This window comes from Oryza sativa, chromosome 4 (assembly GCF_034140825.1).
Source record: "Oryza sativa Japonica Group chromosome 4, ASM3414082v1".
NCBI lineage: Eukaryota > Viridiplantae > Streptophyta > Magnoliopsida > Poales > Poaceae > Oryza > Oryza sativa.
The window spans coordinates 21,779,490-21,801,282 of record NC_089038.1 but is presented as its reverse complement, the minus strand read 5'-3'; the positions used below and the strand labels follow the sequence as shown (position 1 = coordinate 21,801,282).

Below are 21,793 nucleotides of genomic sequence, written 5' to 3'. Positions count from 1 at the left end.
TCTTAGGAAAAAAAATTGTGATGAAAAAGAGAATCAGACCTTGCGTTTCCAATCCTGGCGGGACCTTTTGCGTTCTAAACCTCTATAATCATCAGAGCGACCTTCGGTTCACTGCTAATGACTTAAATCTGGTCCCTCTGAGAGCTTTCTGAATGTTTGAAAAAACATGCCATGTTCGTTAAAAAAGAAGGTTTTTAAAAAAGAACAAACATACCATGCAATTGGGAAAAGGTAAGGGGTTCTGTTTTTGGCTTAGTGCACTTTAGTGCAGAAGCAGGATGCTTTCATTTGCGTAATGAAATCTCCACTGTCAAAAAAAAAGAAAGAAAATGTTAACACAAGGAGTAAGAGATGGTTAACTCTTTTCCCTGGGAAACAGAAGAGAAAGTAGATCAAACTATAGCTTCTGATAATTACAATACCACACATACACGCATTGGAGCAAGGTGGATGCATGCATGCAAGCAAGCACACACAACCAGCTGCTCATCTGTTCAGAATCTTCAGAATTCAGTTACACACAAGCAATGCACTCTCACACAGTCACACTGCAGCAGCCACATACATATGCTCGCAGGCACAAATGGCTACTGCTTATTATTGTTTCAAACGCAAAGCAGATCATCATATCAAGCCACACACACACATGCATCTGAGCATCCACACCCAGAATGCTAATTAAATTCAAGAAACACACACTCACTCAATCAGCTGGTCTGTGCATCCACGCACAAACAAAGCCGCTTATTATTTCAGAGCCATGGCAATCTCGCTCTCTGGCCAACTCGGCCATATACGAGGACAAGATCGAGCCACGGTCAGTCCGTGCCCGTCACACAGCTCACACCACAAAGCTTGCTGCAACATCACCGGAGACAAATCACCCAACAGAAGCAAGCAAGAAGCATCTCACTGATTCACCATCATTCGTCGCCAATCAATCCCCAAATCATGGCCGCCCAAGCCCAGGGATTCAATTCACCTAGGCAACAAATATAACAGTAGACAGAGAAAGCAAATTGATTAAGCACAGATCAAACAAATGAAATAACTGAGAACAAGTATTATGCAAATAAATCAAGATGGAGCAGCTAGCTAGGTACATGGTCCGATGCATGCACCGTATATATACCTGAGGACGGAGCCCCTGGGCAGCTTCTTCCTGTAGTAGCGCGAGTGCACCGGCGCCTGGAAGAGGGAAGGGTGGTGGTCGGCTTCCACCCCGTCCCACTCCAGCGCGTCCCACACGTCCTTCTCGATCTCCACGGCCGGCTTCGGTCCATCCGCAGCGACGGCCGGCAGCCGGCGCAGGCCCCAGCATCCCCTGATCTTGATGGTCTCGAGCGCGGGAGCCACCATCTTGAACTCGACGTCGCAAATCTGCCGCAGCATCGGGAGGTCGTGCAGGTGGATGGTGGTTAGCTTCGGGAATGCTACACCTTCGACGGTTATTTGCTCTGGGTAATCTCCGTCCAGCACGAAGATGTTGTGGAGGTTGCTGCAGTGGATGACGTGGAGGGTTTTCAGGTCCGGGAAGGAGGAGGCCCACACCGGGAGCACGAACTGGAGCCTTGGGCAGCTGCGCAGGTGCAGGTGCTGCAGATTTTGGAAGGAACCACTGTACTGGAGAGAACCTTTACTCCAGATGCAACGGGCCATCAAGAGATCCGACACCCAGGCGGTTTCCAGACCGTAGAAATTCCATGCGTGTTTAGGGAAGACAATTTCTATCTTCGGGCACCTCTCTATACGACACCACTTGAGACAGCACCATTGTCCTCCGGGCAAAGGAGTGATGGTTGAGAGATCATGCACATGCAGTGACTCAGCCTTCCCCTGCACTAGATGAGCTAAAGTAAGAATCGGTGAATCATCATCCAGCTCGCTCTCCAGGTTGTGGCTCCCCTGTGCAATCTCGATATGGCGGCTCAACATTGTTGTCGGAGGAAGGGGGAATGACTGCATTGGGACATCGCCAACCATGCTAAGTTGGACATCATGGTACTGGCCTGCTGAAATAAGGTCTTGTTGCTGCATGTTCACATGATCACTTAATTGGCTAATGCTATCTTTGTAGGTTCCTTCGGATTGAACTTCACCATATATGGTCGAAGAGGTGACATGGATATGCATATCAACATGATATGAGTTCTCTATTAGAGCGCATAAGGACCGAGCAATTCTCGCGTCCACAATAACAGCATGGACTGACAAGAAACCGGGGGATTTATTCTTGTCAACAAATAACTGAGGATATTTACTTCTAGACCTTGTGTCAACGCACAACAACTCTAGGTCCGGCTTTATCGTTGAACCACTATTGTCCCATTTTATTGCTTGGAGTTGCTTGCATCCTAGCAGAAATAGTCGTTTCAAACCTGAGACTTCCACCACCATAGCTGTGAAGTCAAGTATCCTGATTGCAGTTCCGGAGAGGTCCAGCTCCGTGAGGTTGGATATTCGACTCAGGAATAAACTTTCCAATCCCATGCAACCTTTTAGCGATAATTCAATGCCCGGTGTGGACTGCGGTGTAGGTTGACGGTCATCAAGCCTGAAGAATCTTAGAGTGGAAGGAAGTTTTATATTCCTTTTCCTAGACAAATCAACATATTCAATCTTATTTTGTAGCTGGCCCCATATGTGAGAGCAATAAACTCCTACTATATTTAGCTCCCTAAGGTTAACAAAAAGATCTGCCATGTCTTCGGAAAATACTTGGTACCAGATAGTGTCAATGAGATCCAAAACTAATAAGCTATGGAGAAACTGCCACTTCCTTAGGTCACTTTGTTTGCATCCTTCTTTTTTATCTTTACAGTGGTCAAGCCCAATAAATCTTAGATTCTGGCAACCAATAAAAGGTGGTGATGCAAAGCTGAAGTCACAATATGACAACTGCAGAACTTGGAGGTTGTTCCATTGGTCAAACAACCCATCAGATAACACTAGTGTGATATCACTGGATCTTTCAGGAGCCAAGAAATAAGACGATGCCTCTGCATTTTTGGATCGGATGTCCTGTAGTGTTTCTGGATTAATATTATTTGATGCAGTGATTGTGATCCAAGGGTAAAACTTTTGCCCATCAAAGTATCTGTTTTTGAATCTCTGGATACTTACAGAGTTTTTTGAGGATGATTCTATGAATTCTTGACGCACCTCATCTTGTAAAGAAGGTTGTAGATCCCACTTTATTTCTTTTGAAAGTGCAGCGCTTATCTCCCATGCCTGATCACCTTGTATGATGCCATCACACATCCAGTACACTGATGCTCGGGCTGCCCACTCATTCTCCAAATGTTTGGGCAAACAAAGATAGAGAAATAGTCCATATAGACAGCAATGCACGATCCTTTCCGGGTCGATCTCCCGCATGCAAGGATAATGGGCAGCTATGGCAGCAGCCTCTTTTTGCAGTACTGGGAAGAGAATGTTGTTTCTTGTTATATAATACTCTGTTTCAAATGCGAATAAATGGGTGTTCTTCACTTTGTCTTTTATCTCAGAGTAACGCTCCCTTCCTTGGAACCTCTTCCGAAAGGTCCATAATATTAGATTGGAACGAAATAGTGTAATTTGCGGGAACCCAAAGCTACCTAAATCAATGTAATCACCACTTCCATTATGAAAAGCAACCATAAATTTGTGATCCCTGAGGACTTGATCAATCACTTCTGCAACACTCATTATCTCGCTTCTAGAGCCTTCATCCACTCCCTTAAAATCATCCTCCTCATCTGTCTTATCAATAATTTCAATTACCGAATCATCAAGCTTGAGTTCCACTGCAATTGCCCTCTGCATTGCCCTTCTACTTTTCCATGTAGAGCAGTCAATCTGGATTACTTTATCAATGTGTAGTTCTGGCCAAGCTCCTCGAGATGTAAGCTCATCTGCTACAGCTCTAAGGACTGCTGATGCTCCAAAACCACGCCAGCCATCAAAATATATAACTCTTGTGTCCCTCTGATTTTTAACAAAATGTTCAAGTATCCCTTGCACAGCCCAATCAAAAGTATCCCAATTTACATTCTGCCATAATAATAGAAATTAGACTGTGTAAGATTGACTTTATATTACAGAGGACACCAACAACTATCTTGCTCTACAATGTCCCCTGCACTCAACAGGAGTTGCTGAAGCAGGCGTACTAGCTAACACGGTACAAAACAAAGCTAATGAGAGATATGCACTCATCTAGTTTTTTTGTAAATCATTTACCGGAGAATCATGATGCCTTCGGATGTAGGAAAAATATTTCTGGCATTCGGGGTCTTAGTGGAGTCCGAATTTAACAAACTATGTGTCATTTTTGAAGAATTTTATTTTTGAAGGAAAAAGAGAATAAAGTGTCTGTGCTTTTCTATTCACGGACCATCTTGCTTGGTTAACGTCAGCGTGCTCGATAGGTCGATGATACATGGTTAACTTGCACATACATACATATGCTATAGGTATAGTGCATATGTAATCAACTGGTTTTTATCACCAGCTGCTAGTGAATTTTGTTCTGTTCAAATAAAAATAATAAACAAGTTCTGAGCATGTGGGGATCTACTTTGCTTTTCTTTACTAGAGATAAAAATTGGCAAACATCGATGCATGCCAGTTCCTTTAGGCCATTGAAACAACATCATGCATGCATATTATTTTGTTTTAATATGCTAGCTAAACCATTTCACACCTTGGCGCTAATTAATAAGCCCCCTCCCCAAGCCAAGATATATTCCGGCACTTATATACTTAATTATAATCGCGAATATATATATATATGGACGACTAATATTGATGTTATGTGCGCACGTTAAGCCATCAACGTCTCAAATCAATTGATCAAATAAAAGGAAATAAACACAGAAATAGACATGCTATATAATTCGAGAATGTGAAAGTGCAATTAGAAGGTGTACAGCTTTAATCATGGTGATCAGGAAGAGGAGAATCGTCAGAAAATCAATTAATCTAACCCATCGTATCAGATTGTATCAACCGATCAATTCCACTCGCCACCTACACACATATACACAACAATTACATCAACCATATATAATCAATTGATGTTTTGATATATAATCAGTAGAACTGCTTCTTCTTTTTTTCAAAGATCGATGAACAAATAAACTAAGTAACACTGATCGAGCGAGCCGCAAATTAATTAAGTTGATGCATTGTTACAAGAAATATAATTAGTTATTACTAATACGTACCTGAGTATATATATAGAGCAGAGCGCCAGAGGCCCTGAGCCAGGTGAAGCAAGTATGAAGTCAGGCTAGATGGACGAACTGAAGAATGCTCCAAATAACTTAAGACAACAGCATGCAGCAATTCTGGCCGACCGATGGAAGCAGCAGCAATTGGAATGCTTGGATAGATGGGCTTCTGCGCGAGCGCGAGCACGAGACGGATGTTAGGAGAAGGCTCGATCAGCTAGATGAATAGATAGCTTAATTGGTCGTTTGGTTTGGTATCTTCTCGATCGCTTCCCTTCCACTAATGCTAGCATACGCAGGGGTTCCTTGCTTTGTGCTTTGCACCTTGGTTTGCTTCTCGCCTCCATTGATTTATTCCCTCTTTTCCTTTACTGAAAACATGAAAAGAAAAAGGTAAAGGAGAATTAGCCTATGTATGTGCTTTGCTTTCTCTAAAGATCGATGTATGTTTTCTTCAGCAATACAACTGCACATCTTTATTTGATTTTATGCTAATTAAAGACGATAAACCATAGCATAGCTACTCCTCAAAATATAAGCATTTTTAGCACAGTGTTAAGTCAAACATTTTTAATTTTGACTATTAATAAAAAAAATAAAAAAGATCAATTATGTAAAATTGATGTTACTGGATTTATCATTAAATAAACTATTATAATATGCAACTCTTTTTATTTAAAACATCTTAGTTTTATAGATGTTGTTAGTCAAAGTAGTATCTCGAAGACTGTGTTGAAATCCAAAAATGATTATATTTTTGGACGGATGGAGTAGTAATATGCTACAGGTGCATGCAAAAATGTGCTGCTAGCTACCTGGGGAGAGATTCTTTATTCTTTACTTCTTTCCAATTTGTTTAGGTGATGATGATGTTTTTGCAAAGTAAAGCCCACAGTAGAGGTGGTACTCATGGGGCACTGCATCTGTAACCTGCCATGTTTTACAAGAATGAAAAAGTTTGAGTTACACTCCTAGACTTTTATGGTAGTTCGATTTACCCCCCTCAATTCAAATACTAAACATTTCACCCCCACCCCGCCCCCCTCCAAAAACAAAAATAGAACTCTTCAAACTAGACAAATTACCCTCCTAACCTCTTCTACAGCGACAATAGTTCTACTTGGTGTACGCGTGGCAGTTTGGTCACGTGCCAATTTGGCTAGTCAGCAATTTGAGAAAATAATTTCTTTACCGAAAACATGAAAGATAATAAGGTAAAGGAGAAATTAGCCTATCTATGTGCTTTGCTTTCTCTCAAGATCGATGCATGCATGTTTTCTTCAGCAATACAACTGCACATCTTTCTTTGTTTTTTTGCGCTAATTAAAGACGATAAACAATAGTAATAACTACTAGTACTGTGCTACAGGTGCATACAAAAATGTGTTGCTAGCTACTTGGGGGAGAGATTCTTTATTATTTACTTCTTTCACATTTGTTTAGGTGATGAATATGTTTTTACAAAGTAAAGTCCACGGTAGAGGTGGTACTCGTGGGGGCACTGCATCTGCAACCTGTCATGTTTGACAAGAAGGAAAAAGTTCGAGTTACACTCCTAAACTACTTTTGTAGTAGTTCGATTTAACCCCCCCCCCCCCTCCCCCAAAGAAAAAAAAGAACTCTTCAAACCAGACAAATTACCCTCATAACCCCCATTTTATAGCGACAGTAGTCCTATATAGTGTACGTGTGGCGGTTTAGTCACGTGTCAATTTGGCTAGCCAGCAATTTGAGAAAATATTTTCTTTACCGAAAACATGAAAAGACAAAAAGGCACCACAAAAGTTTATCTGGAGACTTCCAACGGATTCCACTCCCATCCCTACTCTTTCATTAGCCTAGATCTAGCCTCGCTAACCACCTGGATTTTTCACATTTTAGTCCTTTTTGAAAAACTTATTTCGCAAATAGACCTTAGAAAAACTTATCCCAGAAATGGTCCTTTTTTGGGCGCCAGAGTGGCTGGCGCCGTCCCCACGCCGACGTGGCGGGGCGATGCTGAGGTGGCTGGGGGGAATGCGCCAGATTGGCTGGCGCCCCCGCCCCCCCAAAATTTTTTCTTTTTTTCTTTTATTTGTTTGATATTTTTTCACGTTTAGGGACACACAAGAACCAACCATAAAAAAATAAACTCAAATGGACGTAATATGTGACATGTAGAATTTTTCCTCTCCTCTCCTCTCTCTCCGAACTAGTGCAGAGGAGAGAGATGTGCAACTTTTTTTTTATTTTAATTTTTTTGATATTTTTTCACACTTAGGAACTCAAAAGAACCAACCATAAAAAAATAAACTCAAACGGACGAAATATGTGGCCTGTGGAATTTTCCAAAGCTCTACCGAAAAACTTCTCTCCTCGAAAACACAATCTTGCAAACGGAATTCGGATGTAACTTTTTCTGTAGATATTCATGGATATATTATTTGCTTGATTCCGAGTCCGTATGAGAAAGTTACGCATATTTTAATAAATGACATATTTTGTCCGTTTTGGTAGAGCTTTGGAAAATTCTACGAGTCATATATTTTGTCCGTTTGAGTTTATTTTTTCTATGGTTTAGTTCATATGTTCTTCTAAGTGTGAAAAAAAATATCAAAAAAATAAAATAAAATAAAAAATTGCATCTCTCTGTACTGTTTAACTTATGGCTATCATTTCATGTGGTTATATTTTGAATTAGATTAAGTAATTTCATATGGTGCTAGAGTGCATTATGTTTAACATGCTGATCAAAGGGTTTTACTAAAAGAGTTATGGTCTAAGTGGTATTCTAGTTATTTTCAGACTTAGCTAAGTGGTATATTTCGTTCGAGTTTAAATTTTTTTGTGGTTGGCTGTATCGTGATTCTAAATGTGAAAAAACATCTGAAAAAATAAAACAAAAATGACACCGTTACAACTACATACAGAGAAACAGGAATGGAGACGAGGGGTGGGTAGGGGGGGCGACGCCAACATGGCAGGTGCCCTCCTCCAGCCACATCGGTTCGCGTGTGCCACGGTGGCAGGGTGACGGCGCCTCCCGTTGGACGACGGCGCCAGCCACTCCGGCGCTTCAAAAAGGACCATTTCTGGGATAAGTTTTTCCAGGGGCCTATTTGCGAAATAAGTTTTTCAAAAGGACCAAAATATGAAAAATCCAGCGCTAACCACGCTAGCATCCTCAGATCCATAGGGCCTCTCGACGCCATGCAGGCAATAAGCCAGTAACGGCATCGCTTCTATCCAGCCCGGACACCACGATGAGCGACCGGGAATGTGCCATGTCCTAGGATGCCGCCTACCATGCCCCTCACACATGGCCCTTCTCAACAATGTCCTGCTGAAGGGAAGGGAGAGCAGCGCTGTGTGCTAGAGGGAATGGAGAGAGGGTGCCGCCATGCTGGAGGAAAGGGAGAGGATTGCCATGGCCCTGTTGGTTCAACCCAGGTCATTTGGCTTTCGACTGGTTCACCTCAAGTTCACTGTTTTTCAAGCTTTACCACATAATACACCAAGATTGGACCTCACCTGCCACTGCATACATCACTGGCCATCACCAAAAATGATCCATGGACATCAATAACTGTTTTCACCTTTAGTTCATTCTTCTAGCTCCGATTTTTCGCCTTTGGTTCATGAAAGACGGAATACGGTTGTTGAACGGAGAATGTACTATTCAACAATTAATCGGGATACATTTGATCAATCGGGCTTATGCAGAAATTTGATGTACAAAAATATATGGATGGTCTCATTGCTGACAAAATTGATCTAGGCACCATGTGTCGGCTCTTATCACAAATCTATTATATTATAACAGCTTTGAAAGAAGTCACTACGTTCGCTGTGGGGCTAAAAATTTCCACATTAATCGGAGAAAAAGAAAAGAAGAGTCCAAATATAAATACAATTTAAAAAGAGCTGAATTCGGAATTGAAAATAAGTCATATTAAAAGAATAAGTCATATTAAAAGAAGAGTCCATATAAGAACCCAATACGAGATTAATCAAAATTCAGAATAAAAATAAAATAAAATCCAAAATTAGAAAAAAAAAGAAGAGTCCAATTAGTAATATAATTTAAAAATAACTTAAATTCGGAATTAAAAATAAGGAATATTGAAAGAAGAGTCCATATAAGAACCCAATACGAGATTAATTAAAATTTGGAATAAAATAAAATAAAATCCGAAATTAGAAAAAAAGAAGAGTTCAAGTAGGAATACAATTTGAAAATAACTAAAATTCGAAATTAAAAGCAATATTGAAAGAAGAGTCTATATAAGAAACGCGATATTAATTAAAAGGAAAAAGTATGAATTACCCCTCCCCGGCCGAACTATCGCGGTTGTCCAAATTACCCCCTGAACCACAAAACCGAACATTCTTCATCCCCAACTATGCAAACCGGACGAATTACCCCCCTCGACCCAATCCAGAGCGGTTTTGTCCAACGTGGCGCACACATGGCAATCTAGTCAGCATTTGTTAATAAAAAATTATGGGACCCGCCTGTCATACTCTTCCACTTCCCCTCTCTCTCCCTCTTCCTCTCTCTCTTCTCTCTCTCTCACTCTGTCTCACTCTTCCTCTCTCTCTCTCTCACGGGTCGGCGGCGACGGGAGACACGGAGCGGCGATGGCGGCGGCAGGGGAGGAGCGTGGCGGCGGAGCGAGGTGATGCCAAGCGAGGCTGCAGCGGCAAGGTGAGGCAAGCGAGACGGCGGCGGCGCGCTCTTCCTCCCACCCTTGGGCCCGGTTCGCTATGCCAGCGGCGGCGCATCACCAGCGGACGAGGAGAGCATGCGACGGACAGGGAGCGAGGCGCGGGGAGCTGGGACGGGGTGCGGCGTGCCGGCTCGGAGGAGGAGTCGCGCTGGTGGCGGTGTCCCACCGCGCGTCCCCACGCGCCACCGTCGAGAAGGAGCCCGCCGCCCACCGTGCGTCCCCGCGCGCCCACAACGACGAGGAGGAGCCCGCCGCCCACCGCAGTCCCCGCGCGCCCACGATGAGGAGGAGGAGCCCGCGATGGCGGCGGTGTCCCTCCACGCATCCCCGCGCGCCACTGCCGAGGAGGAGCCCGCCGCCCACCGCGCGTTCCCGTGTGCCCACGACGAGGATGAGGAGCCCGCCGCCCACCGCGTGTCCCCTCGCACCCGGTCGGCCTCCGCCTCCATCGCCGGCCGCCGTCGTCCTCGGGCCCCCACCGCCCCCCGCGCGCCGCCGTCCTTACCTCGCCAATCGCATCAACGAGTTGCCGGAGTCGGAGTCCTCCACCTAGCTAGCTCCACCGCCGCCTCCGTCTCCGCACTAATGTCCGCACCGTCCGCGCCGCCATCTGCGCTGTCCTTGCTTACCGTCCATGCCGACTGCCCGTCCCTGCGCCGTCCTCGCCAACTGACCACGCCCACTGCCCGTCCTCGCCGTGTGCACTGCGTGAGAGAGAAAAGAGCGAGAGAGAGTAGAGAGAGGAAGAAGAGATGACATGCGGGTCCCACAATTTTTTATTAAAAAAACATTGACTGGATTGCCACGTGTGCGCCACGTTGGACAAAATCACTATGGATTGGGTCAAGGTGGGTAAATCGTCTGGTTTGCATAGTTGGGGGTGAAAAATGTCCGGTTTTGTGGTTCAGGGGGGTAATTCGGACGACCGCGATAGTTTGAGGGGTAATTCGTATTTTTTCCTAATTAAAATTTGAAATAAAAAATCAAATAAAATCCAAAATTAGAAAAAAAAAGAGAGAGAGAGAGTTCAAGTAGGAATACAATTTTGGAACAATTGAAATTGGAAATAAAAAATAAGAAATATTAAAAGATAGTCTATATAGAACACAATACGAGATTAATTAAAATTCGAAATAAAAAATAAAATAAATTCAAAAAATAGAAAAAGAAAAATAAGATCTCAACTTAAATACAAATTATAAAATAAATAAAATTTGTAATAAAATATAAATATTATTGAAATAAGAGACAATCTAAAACAAACGACGAGACTAATTAAAATTCGAAATTATAAATAAAATAAATTTCAAAAGATTAAAAATAATTAGAAGAGTTCAAGTAGGAATATAATTTATGAATAAAAATTATCGGAATTAAAAATATACATTTTTTTAAAAAAATACATCTAGAACACAACGATGACAAATGACAATAAAGAGAGGAGAAGTAATAGACCTGTAAAGGAGTAGATTGCTGGCCGTTGATGGGATATCTAAACACTATAAACAAAACCCCAAATAGAATCCCAATGACGATTAAGAGGAGTGACGATAGGCATGTCGTTAAGCAGCATGGTCACGATGGTTGGCGGGACTTATGGAGAGTAAAAAATAAACCCCAATGATAATCATGTTCGATTTTTAAAATCTCAATGACAATAAGGAGGGGAGGCAGTGGGCGGACTTCAGAGGAGTATAGTGGCAAAGCCACTAACGATTTGACGAGACTTACAGAAAGTAAAAGAGAACACAAACAATAATTATGTTTGATTTCTAAAATCCCAATAACAATAAAGAGAGGTGGCAGTGGACGAGTCGTAGAATAGTAAATTGGCGATGTTTGACGATACTTCTAAAAATTTTGAAAATGAAAGCCAACAAGACAATGAATTCTAAAAACTATAAGGCCTAATTTTTAAAGTTCAAAAAAGTATGAATAGAAGTAGTGTTAAATTGAGTAAGCAAATAACATAGGAGGAAGGGCGATAATGCTTGTCGCCGGGCGACCGGCGTGGGGGGAGCCGGATCGGGCGCTCCCCCGGTGCGCGCCCCTCCCCCATGTGCTACCTGTTGGCCCACCCACTTCTTCCTCCCCTTTTTCACAAAAGATGTTTCACCTAGTATCCATATAATGTTTCACTATTTATAGATCTAATGTTGCAGTGAATTAAAATACTCTTTTGCAATAAAAAACCCACATATTTTGGAAACTCTCTATTAAGGAAAATTGGTTTATTGTTTGTTCTATAAAAAATGTTTCACCTAGTGTACTCACAATGTGTCGCTATGTATAGATCTAATGTTGCAGTTAACGAAATATTCCATTGTAACAAAAAAAACCCACATATTTTGGAAACCTATTAAGGGAATTTGGTTTATTTTTTTGTTCCACCGAAAAATGTTTCTGTTTAGGATGGAAAAATACGAAAATATATCCCTCTATGTTTAGAGAGAAAATAAGTGCGAGCGTGCCAGTGTACCAAGATACACAATGTAAACAAAACATAGGGAACATTCTCTTTATTAATCTTAAAAGATCATAAATATAAATTCCCAATGTAATATATATGTATGTGCGCTCCATAATTTGTCATTGGACAGATCTAACTTGTGCGATGTGGTCTCCTGGTTCCTGGGGCCTCGATAAGCTCCCAGTTAATTACCTCCGCAGGTTTAGGCCTGTAAGAGAACCTCCATTAAGCTGCTTGTGGTCGTCTCGTCGTCTTCGCTTCACGTTCTCCATGCATGGTTGTGATGATGATGTAGATGTGTGTGTGAGAGCGCCGGCAGCGATCCGTGCGCCCTGACGACGAGAACCAACCAAAAGAGGTGTTCTCCATAGCCGCTGCCGTCATCCGGCGCCATGACGCCAGCGCACATCGACTTGGCCGCACGAGTGTACTACTCCATACTCTAGTTGATGCCTCTCCATGCATGCGTATGTACGTGCTACATATGAAATAAGAAGGAAACAGATCTTAATTAATTTTACCTTGGAAGACCATCGATTCCATCTCCCTCCTCGTGCTCCCCTGCCGGACGCCGGTTCGTCCGAAGCCGCTCGCCACCGTCGGTGTGCTCCGGCCGCGCACGCGCTGTTGCTCCGGTGCTGGATGATGGATGTGTTGATGACGAGGGAAGATTGTGTTGAGGATGGATGGCCGCGTCGAGGATGGATGGCTGCGTTGTGTGTCGATCGCTTGTGGATGCTAGATGCGTTGGTCTATGAATGTGTGGAGAAGTTCGTCAATGCCCCTGGCTGCCGAGGGGTTGACGTCTTATATAGGCATCTGAGGTCGGTGCTCACCGCATCTGCACGCCGTTTCCTCCGCATCAAGTTCGCTGTAGATAAGGCTTGATCGACCAGTTTGTTATCTGTTCATATTCTTCTTTGATTTTATCTCTTAGCTTCTCCCGGCGTCAAATATCTGAGCATCGGGGAGATGGAGGCCCAGCCGCCCGCGCATGCGCAGCTGGGTGGTGATTCCTTCATCATTATTTCTATAGATAAGAAATAATCAATAGAGATAAACTTGATTTGTAATTCGCTTTGTTTCTCTGCTGCTGGGCCACAGTCCAGTGATAAGCGTCTCGCTAGCGCTCGCGCGAAGTAACTAACTCGATCAAGTTTGTTATAGAGATAAAATCAATTGGTTTGTTGGTTATCTCTTAATTCATCTGGTTTTATCTCTTCCGCATATTAACTTCTGAAATCTTAGCGAGATAGAGGTCCAGCCACCCGCGCGTAGGCAGCTATCGTCTTCGGCCATATGGGCCGAGCCCATGATTAATCACTCGGATATGCATAGGTTGCTTAATCACCCAGGCATGCACACACATACGACCGTCTACTGTAGTACATGCATGCATGCGCGTGATTGCCTCACCAGCCAATCTTCACACGGCTAGTTATTGGTTAATTATACATGCACCTATACTAATCTAAGTATATATATCCCCAGCTGCCTGTGCATGCATGTATTTGCGTGTATATACATGGCCAAGCATTGCATAGAAATGATAAGCTAGCCAACTTACAAATTGCTTGTTTGCTTTGTCCATCATGAGTAAGTCTTGTGTACATGTATAATCACCAAAATACCATCAAACAGTTTCACCTAGTGCAATCATAATGTTTCACTATGTATAAATCTAATGTTGTAGTGAACTGAAACATTCTTTCACTATTTGCTGAAACATTGTTTTTATATAAGGTGAAACAACACCTGATTTAAACGAGTGAAACATTTTTGATCTACTTAGTGAGACAATTCCGATATACCTGGTGGAACATCGTGCAACATTTAAAAAAAATCAATAATAAGCTAATTTTTTTCGTCGGAATATATCCATGTGTGGTCTTTTTTTGAAGATTTAATTGCAACGAATTTAATGGTGTAATCGGATTATGATTTGGATAATTAATTTAAGAGAAAAATCGGTTTAAAATAGTTTTGCACGTAAATCGGACGCGCCCGATTTCTCAGCCCCGAATCGATCGCCCGATCCGTAGGCGCTCCCGAGGAAGGGGTAGCGACTGGCGTACCTTTTAAAAACTATAAAATTATTAGAATTATGTGAATGATAATTTTAAATAAAATCATGTATTAAAAAATAGATAATTTTAAATTGATGCTAGCCACCCAACTAGTTTTAACTATATTCACTAAATATTTTTAGCATAATTTTAGTTTTACCATGGCAACACACGGGCAGTTTGATCAGTAAAATTAAAAACAAAAGGAAAGGAAAAAACGGAGGCAGCGCAACATTCCAGTGGCTTTGCAATCTAATTTGGGGCCGAACACACCAGGGTCTGCGACGCTGGCGAAGGCCGGCGGTCGGGAGGCGGCGGCGGAGGAGGAGGTCGTGTTGTGGAGGGAGGACGCGAGGAGGTTCGAGACGCCCGACGGCGAGGCCTACCTCCAGTACCGCCTCCTCGCCGCCGCCCAGCCGCGCTCCTCCTCCTCCGGCGACGGCGGCGGCGGCGGCGGCGCGACGACGCCGGCAGCGGTGATGGAGATGGCGCACACGTACGTGCCGGGGAGCAAGCGCGGGCGTGGGCTCGCGGCGCGGCTCTGCGACGCCGCCTTCGCCCACGCGCGGGAGCGCGGCATGCGCGTCCTCCCCACCTGCTCCTACATCTCCGTACGTCTATAGCCCCTCCCTCTCCCCAAATCGATTCCGTTTTGCTCTCTCTTCAATTCAAATAGCTCTCGTTCGCTTCGTGCAATCGGAAAGGGAAAAAAAAATATGTTCAGCAATCCCCAAATCGATTCATCTTGTTCTCTCTTCAATTAGCTCTCGTTCGCTTCGTGTTCGGGGAAAAATAAATTTCAGCTATTGAATTGATGAGTAGAACTACTCTTATCTGACTACGATAGTGTAGGTGAGTCAAGTAGTGGAATACTAATTGCAATTGCAAATGTTGTTTTAGAGTTTAATCAAGTAGTACGGTTGTAGTGGCCGTCTGGACGAAGTGCCGCTTATAGTCAAGTACTAGAGTTTTGATCATTGCAAAATGAGAGAATTGTGGATGGTTGAAATATGTTGGAACACACAGGAATTTTGGAGCTCGTGGAGGAAAATGAGAGAATTATGGATGGTTGAACCGTCACCAACCTCGAGGTCGTTTCAAGGAATTTTGAAGGAAAAATGAATTGGGATCTTCTTCCCGCATGCTAAACGGAACGACATCAATTAAGTACTAGTAAATTGAAATAATTTAAAAAAACAACTTTTCAATAGAACTTGTTTTTGGAAAAAAATCACATTGTTTAGCCGTTCAGAAAACGAGCACAAGATAGAAACTTGTAGTATATAACACAAAGTAGAAGTTATTTTTAACAAAAATCATACCGTTTAGAGACTTGGTAAACATGCATCAATCTCCCTAAAGCTGGATCAGGTTTTCCTTGGGTATTCAAGAAAATTTACTACTCGCTCTATTCTTAAATGTTTGACGCCGTTGACTTTTTTAAATATGTTTGACCGTTCGTCTTATTCAAAAAATTTAAGCAATTATTAATTCTTTTCCTACCATTTGATTCATTGTTAAATATACTTTTATGTATACATATAGTTTTACATATTTCACAAAAGTTTTTGAATAAGACGAACGGTCAAACATGTTTAAAAAAGTCAACGGCGTCAAACATTTAGGGAAGAAGGGAGTAATATTTCTGACATCAAATTTTAGTTCATGTCCAAGAGGACCAAGACAGTAACAAACTACATCTGCTGAAAAGCAAATGCTATTCTCAATATAAGTTGGCAACTCAAGGCCTGAGGCAAAAACTGTCATTGCTCTGACGTCTTCGTTTCAAAACCTGCAGGAGACTTACCTCCCTCGCAACCCGGAGTGGAACGAGCTCGTGATCACGGAGAAAGAACCCAAACCCAGCAGCATGTAGAAGAAATATTCATGCAACTCTGCTACAAATTAGCCACCCTAAATAATCAGCTATATATACAGCTCATGGAAGTGTATCTTCTCATAATGTCATAATGCCCCTTTCAAGCCATATACAACGCGGATGATACCGCTGGGAATGTTCATCTTCAGTACAAGTATATTTCAGAATGTATCCGAGGACCAAATTCTCCTAATCTGCAGTCCTGGCAATGTAGAAAGAGCAGTCATTACATTACATTATATTACATGTGGTTCTCATCTGTACTACATATCACAAGGCCAGTGTTTGGTGAGAAATGTACTGAACCACAAATGTATTGTTTCATCAGTTGCACCATGATCTATTTACAAGGCAACACCATGTACTAGTAAGTATTGGACCATTATTGCTGCGGGAGGATGGTCCAACAAAATGTTTGCTTTCAAGCACCAACAAAACATAGCATTATTCATACAACAGTATACAAGCAACATGAGCATGAAATTGAACAAAGACTGACGTCTGATGGTGTATGCACATTATTGCCCTAACATCAGCGAAATTGCGTCTTCATCATATATCTTGGAAAAACTATTATTTGTGCGCAAGATCACCCAGGGACAAAGTAGTCCATCTTCTCCACTGGCAGATTCATCACTGAAGTATCAGCCTGAACATTTTAGTCAAAGCCATTAATTAGTCAGTTCTTTCTACTAGGCTATCTAGGTATGAAATAATTTTCCAATATAGAAAACAAAAGAAAAGCGCGGGGCGCAAATGAAAACATAGCATTACACCTAACAGTAGTATAGATCATAGGTCATACCTCCTCAAATGGAACAAACACAAATGGGGTCAAACCCCTGCTGTGGGTAACAGCAGGAACTTCTGGATCATGCGTCTCATCCTCATCCCAGGTCTCCACAAGTTCAAGCACGCTGCCTTTCCAGTTTCTCAGTTCGGTTGCATTCACCCCGGTGGTTAAGATCTTCAATACATCCAACCTGTTGTTTGCGCCCAGAGTTGTGCCTCTAAGCCTACAAAATGTCCGCACAAATTTCAAATTAGAAGCACTGAGAAATCATCAAGAGTTCAAAACATAGACAGAAGTTCAAGCCAAAATACCTGAGGCGCATCCTAACTAGTGTGTAGCGACGCCCTGGATACAGGAGTGCCAGTTCTATCTGTGTGCCAGAAAAAAAACTAATTAATGATTAATGTTGGCAGTAATTTGATGTATCCTGCCCAAGGACGAATAAACAAGTACGATAAGTTTCACCTGGCCATCCTCTGACAATACGTAGTCGCCTTTAAATACACAATCACCTTTGGATGCCCGGAAATGCATGCACTTGACAACATCCTTAATCTTCTGTGGGGAAATCTGCTCTTCACAGGAAATTAAAATATCAACCGATGTTACACTAACGAGAAATATACTGTAGAAAACAAAAGGAATTCAAATATGAACCTTGTAGAGGAATTTTCCACTTGGAAAAAATCTCAAGTAACGATAGTAGCAAACCTGGGGGGCAAACAAAAATCATTACCATGCCATTAACAGATTAACTTGGAAACAATAAGCGCATAAATTAATACTAAACACTAAAGCTATTCAGACACCAACAATAGAAATATGCAGTAACCAAATCCTAAAGACCGGTATTTGTACAGGTAAGTATAATCAAATGAACAATAATACCACCATAATATCATACCACATTGACAGTTTTTGTGAACTGCCACTCCGCAGTCCCCGTATGGATATATGTGTTCCTACTAACATAAAGACCTGAAGAAGCAACAAGTATCAAATTTCGCTCAAAGAACCAAAGAAAGTATAGCCACAATACAGGGTACTCTAGCAATTACAGCAATAACAACAGAAAAGTTCCAAAACTAATGCAATGCCTTTCAGCTAGTCTTCAGTAGCAAACTACTGATCCAAATACACTATTATCGCAGTATGCAACAGGATTAGTCTGCAGCTGAAATTCAGTCAAAATGTAACAGCCTGATATGCCTCGACATACATTCATTAATGAGTCAAAAGCGCATTCACTGCGGGTCATACTATTCTTACTGTACTTTAAAAATGTCATGGTGTCTCAGCATGCAACCCAAAGTGAATGCACGAAATCAATGTGTACCATAGTGATAATAAACATAGAATTATGCGTGAAATTCAGTGTATTGAACAGATAAACTGGCATACACATTCCCAAAAACAATCAACTGATCATTCACTTGTCACCATAATAATTGATGTCCATTTCATTTGGACCAGTAATAATTGGAATTTTTTAGGCAGCAAAATAGGTACATACGAACTCCGATCAGCCATTGGTTGTGCTCCAAGATCTGTGCAACAAAATGTTTTCTTGTTGTTCATGCATTTTTGGAATTGACAAGTGAGTTGAGCAGCCTCTGGCCACAAGTAAACATGGTGGCACAAACAGTTAGATGAGACAGATCGGAACCAGATCTTGGTGTTATGAAAAAGCTACACCTCATGAAGCTATGCGAGACAGCAATGATTTTAAAAAATTCCTCTGGCCTAGATTTTTTTTACTGGTGCACAGTGTATCAACATGTCAATGCAGCTCTTCTGCTCTGAACCTGTGATTCTTCCTGGGCTCAGTGCACAATGCTCAAGCCTGAGCACATGCTGTGATTTGTCCGCCTCCACGCTGCTATGCACCTCCTCCCACCACCGTCTTTGCACAGCCAATTCACAAGAGTATGATGCATGTGTACAGTAGTAGTATTTTGTTGTTTTACATGTATGCCGGTATCTATACTACTTAAAATGTTAGTAGTGGTGGTGTCCATTCCCACACCACCCCTACCACTAACATCTGGGCCGCACAATCTATATTATTACACCACCTTTCAACAAGTCATCCCCTATTTCACTATTGGCTCCCCCAAATTTCAAAATCACCTATTTGTTTAAAAGAAAATTCATAGTATTACTTAGACTAAATAAGTGCTTATTAATTGACTTAATAAGCTAGAAACTCAATTTGTTTTCTGTTGCAATGCACGAGCTCTAGGCTAGTGACACATGAAAATTTGAGAATGAATGACACATTACTTTGCTTACATACTTTTGTACAATATTTGACCAAGGTACCAGTATTGTACAGTACATACCTGATTAAAATTTTAAACAGCCAAGTGAGAGAAAAACAGCTCATGATGAGACATTTTATCAGTTTGATTAAAATCTAGACAATTTCTTTCCACACAAATCTAAAGAATGTGATGTGTGCTATGATATTAGCCTAGTTGGCGCATATGAATTTAACATTCATCAAATTAATGTTTGAACATATGTTATGATAAAATTCTTCTTGAACTTATACCGTCAAATTGGATTCTTGGTCTCAGCATCCACATTTTCCTCCAAGAAGAATCATATAGCGACTGCACCATCTGGTAGTTAGCCTCCATTCCAGTCCTCTTCACATGTAAAATTCAAATATTTGAGCAAAACATCGCATACGAAACCAACCAAAATAGATATGTGTAAACTAACCTGCCAAGTTTTGAGGCAAGCATTCCGCCACAAAGTCGGATTGCGTACAGTATATTTCCACTTGCGACACACACAAGCAGCCCTCCCTAAAGAATATGGACTCATCCTTGCAAAGATCTGTGTAGTTCAGCAAAGAGACATGTAATTTGTTACTGAGCTAAGTATTCCCACTTCTTTCATGCTGATGTAATGATAATTTGATACAAGGAGGTACTACAGAATAGAGCCACAAAGCTACTTATATACTTGAGCAGAAAAAGATTATATGTCAATTGAGGATATTACATAGTGATATTTTATCAATTAGAAGGAAGCAAATTATACTACAGAGATGAGGAATTCCATTTTACCATAATACATTTTATATGATACAAATATGAAGACAAATGCCCATCGGTCCACATATTACCTCAAAAAGCAGCTCATCAGGTAGGCATTGATGAATGAGTGCCAGATCAGGTCTACTGCTCAAACTGCTGAATGGTGTTACAGGTTGAACTCTTATTCCATATAACGCTGTTAGCGAAACCAGACACCAAAAGGAAGATAGTTCATTAATCCTCAATTGTGCTAATGACCAAGGCCATATCAATCAAAATAAGAAAAGGCTAGCTTCAGGCTGTACTTACTCAGCCATGGTCTATCTGTTGCAATATATCGTATGCTTCTCAAATGATCAAAAGAGTTAAACTCTGGCCGAACATCAACGGAGACATCTGCATAAAAATGCATAATCATACCATACAAGCGAGTGTTAAAGTGAGAACTGATAACATACCCAGGATTTCACAACAGAAATAAGAAGTCCTAAGACTGCGATAATATTTTCTCATGCAAAACTCTAGAAGCAATTGCAGTTGCAGCTGTGACAATCTGAACTTCTCTTTTTTTTTCTATCTAGCCCTGCTTCATTAGATGCTCAATAGATTATATCAAGCGCCTCGGTTGCTGCATACTTTTACGGTGCAATAGACAGTGGCGGTTCTAACATGGGAACTTTTTGGGAACCATCAAATTGTTATTAGTATCAAGGTTAAAAGGCAAACAAATTTCTAGAACTGAAGCTAGGGTTAACGCAAATTCGAGAAAAAAAAAGTGCGCGGGTATCGGATCGCGGGATGGATGGGGATCGCCGGAGGCGGTGGCGGTGGGCTAAGGGCAGGATACGCACGAAAATGGCGAGGGTAATTAGTAATTTCGCCTAGCCCTCGATTCACCATCCATTGCTTGAAAAAAAAAAGAGAAAGAAATCCCCCCCCCCCCTTTGATGAATACCACGAATTGGCACGGAGGAATTACCTGAGGAGGCCATGATGGGACGCAAGGAAATTCGGGGGGATTCCTCAGAAAATCCGGAGGATTTCGGACGATGCGCGGGGGAAGAAGAAGCGCCCAGCGTGCGTGCGTGCGCGCGAGCTTCGGGGGGGAGAAGCGCCTGGACTCGTGGCCTCTGGATACTTCGTTTTATTTTTTTTTCTTTTTGTCTTCTTTTTCATCGGCTAATTCGCAACCACATCCTATGAATTATGGGGTATATTTTGCTAGATGCACACCATATTATATCCCTGGATCTTTAAAGAGTGCAAAAAATGGGTCTAAGAAAAGCTCTCTTTGGTTTATGGCTCAAATTTTGGCTTTGCAATTTTGGAGAATGGCAACGGTCAGCTATCCGTCTACCACTAGTATCCTATCGAATTTTGGTAACTCTAAAAACTTCTCTTAAAACAAGAAGAGATTTGACAAGGCTTACTCCAATTATCTCTATATTTTTGGCTTACCGAAATTTGGTTATACTAAAATTTGGTACCGTTTATTTTTAGCAAGGAACCAAATAAATTTTTTGCTCAAATTGCAAATATTTAGGCCCAATTTAGGCTTGAGCTAGATCACATTGTTTTTATTAGCATAGAAACAATCAAGAAACTATATATTT

At 41.8% G+C, this 21,793-nt stretch overlaps 3 protein-coding genes across 5 annotated transcripts; 1 reads left to right on the top strand and 2 right to left on the bottom strand.

Moving 5' to 3' along the window:
• Nucleotides 1-388: 388 nt before the first annotated feature.
• On the bottom strand, nucleotides 389-13,160 carry LOC9268705 (uncharacterized). 3 transcript variants are annotated; one of them, XM_026024889.2, is made up of 5 exons: nucleotides 12,917-13,160; nucleotides 5,211-5,587; nucleotides 4,971-5,013; nucleotides 1,133-4,035; nucleotides 389-982 (listed from the first exon to the last, which is right to left on the bottom strand). In XM_026024889.2, exons 4-5 carry the CDS (start codon nucleotides 3,805-3,807, stop codon nucleotides 979-981), a joined length of 2,679 nt encoding a protein of 892 aa, XP_025880674.2. In that variant the 5' UTR covers nucleotides 3,808-4,035; nucleotides 4,971-5,013; nucleotides 5,211-5,587; nucleotides 12,917-13,160; the 3' UTR covers nucleotides 389-978. The 3 variants fall into 3 exon arrangements, with proteins under 3 accessions (XP_025880674.2, XP_066165596.1, XP_015635018.1); XM_066309499.1 differs by having other exon boundaries at nucleotides 4,914-5,013; nucleotides 12,917-13,056; XM_015779532.3 differs by lacking the exon at nucleotides 12,917-13,160 and adding an exon at nucleotides 6,032-6,146 and having other exon boundaries at nucleotides 4,914-5,013.
• On the top strand, nucleotides 10,226-16,695 carry LOC4335873 (uncharacterized). Its single transcript, XM_066309812.1, has 3 exons — nucleotides 10,226-10,356; nucleotides 14,673-15,072; nucleotides 16,260-16,695. The coding sequence occupies exons 1-3, from the start codon at nucleotides 10,226-10,228 to the stop codon at nucleotides 16,335-16,337; spliced, it is 609 nt and encodes a 202-aa protein (XP_066165909.1). The 3' UTR covers nucleotides 16,338-16,695.
• Nucleotides 16,416-21,214, bottom strand: LOC4335872 (F-box protein 7). The gene is made up of 11 exons (XM_015779530.3): nucleotides 21,160-21,214; nucleotides 20,490-20,576; nucleotides 20,270-20,376; nucleotides 19,861-19,977; nucleotides 19,688-19,784; nucleotides 18,038-18,111; nucleotides 17,791-17,844; nucleotides 17,599-17,703; nucleotides 17,445-17,503; nucleotides 17,146-17,356; nucleotides 16,416-16,989 (listed from the first exon to the last, which is right to left on the bottom strand). Exons 1-11 carry the CDS (start codon nucleotides 21,170-21,172, stop codon nucleotides 16,930-16,932), a joined length of 984 nt encoding a protein of 327 aa, XP_015635016.1. The 5' UTR covers nucleotides 21,173-21,214; the 3' UTR covers nucleotides 16,416-16,929.
• Nucleotides 21,215-21,793: the final 579 nt, after the last annotated feature.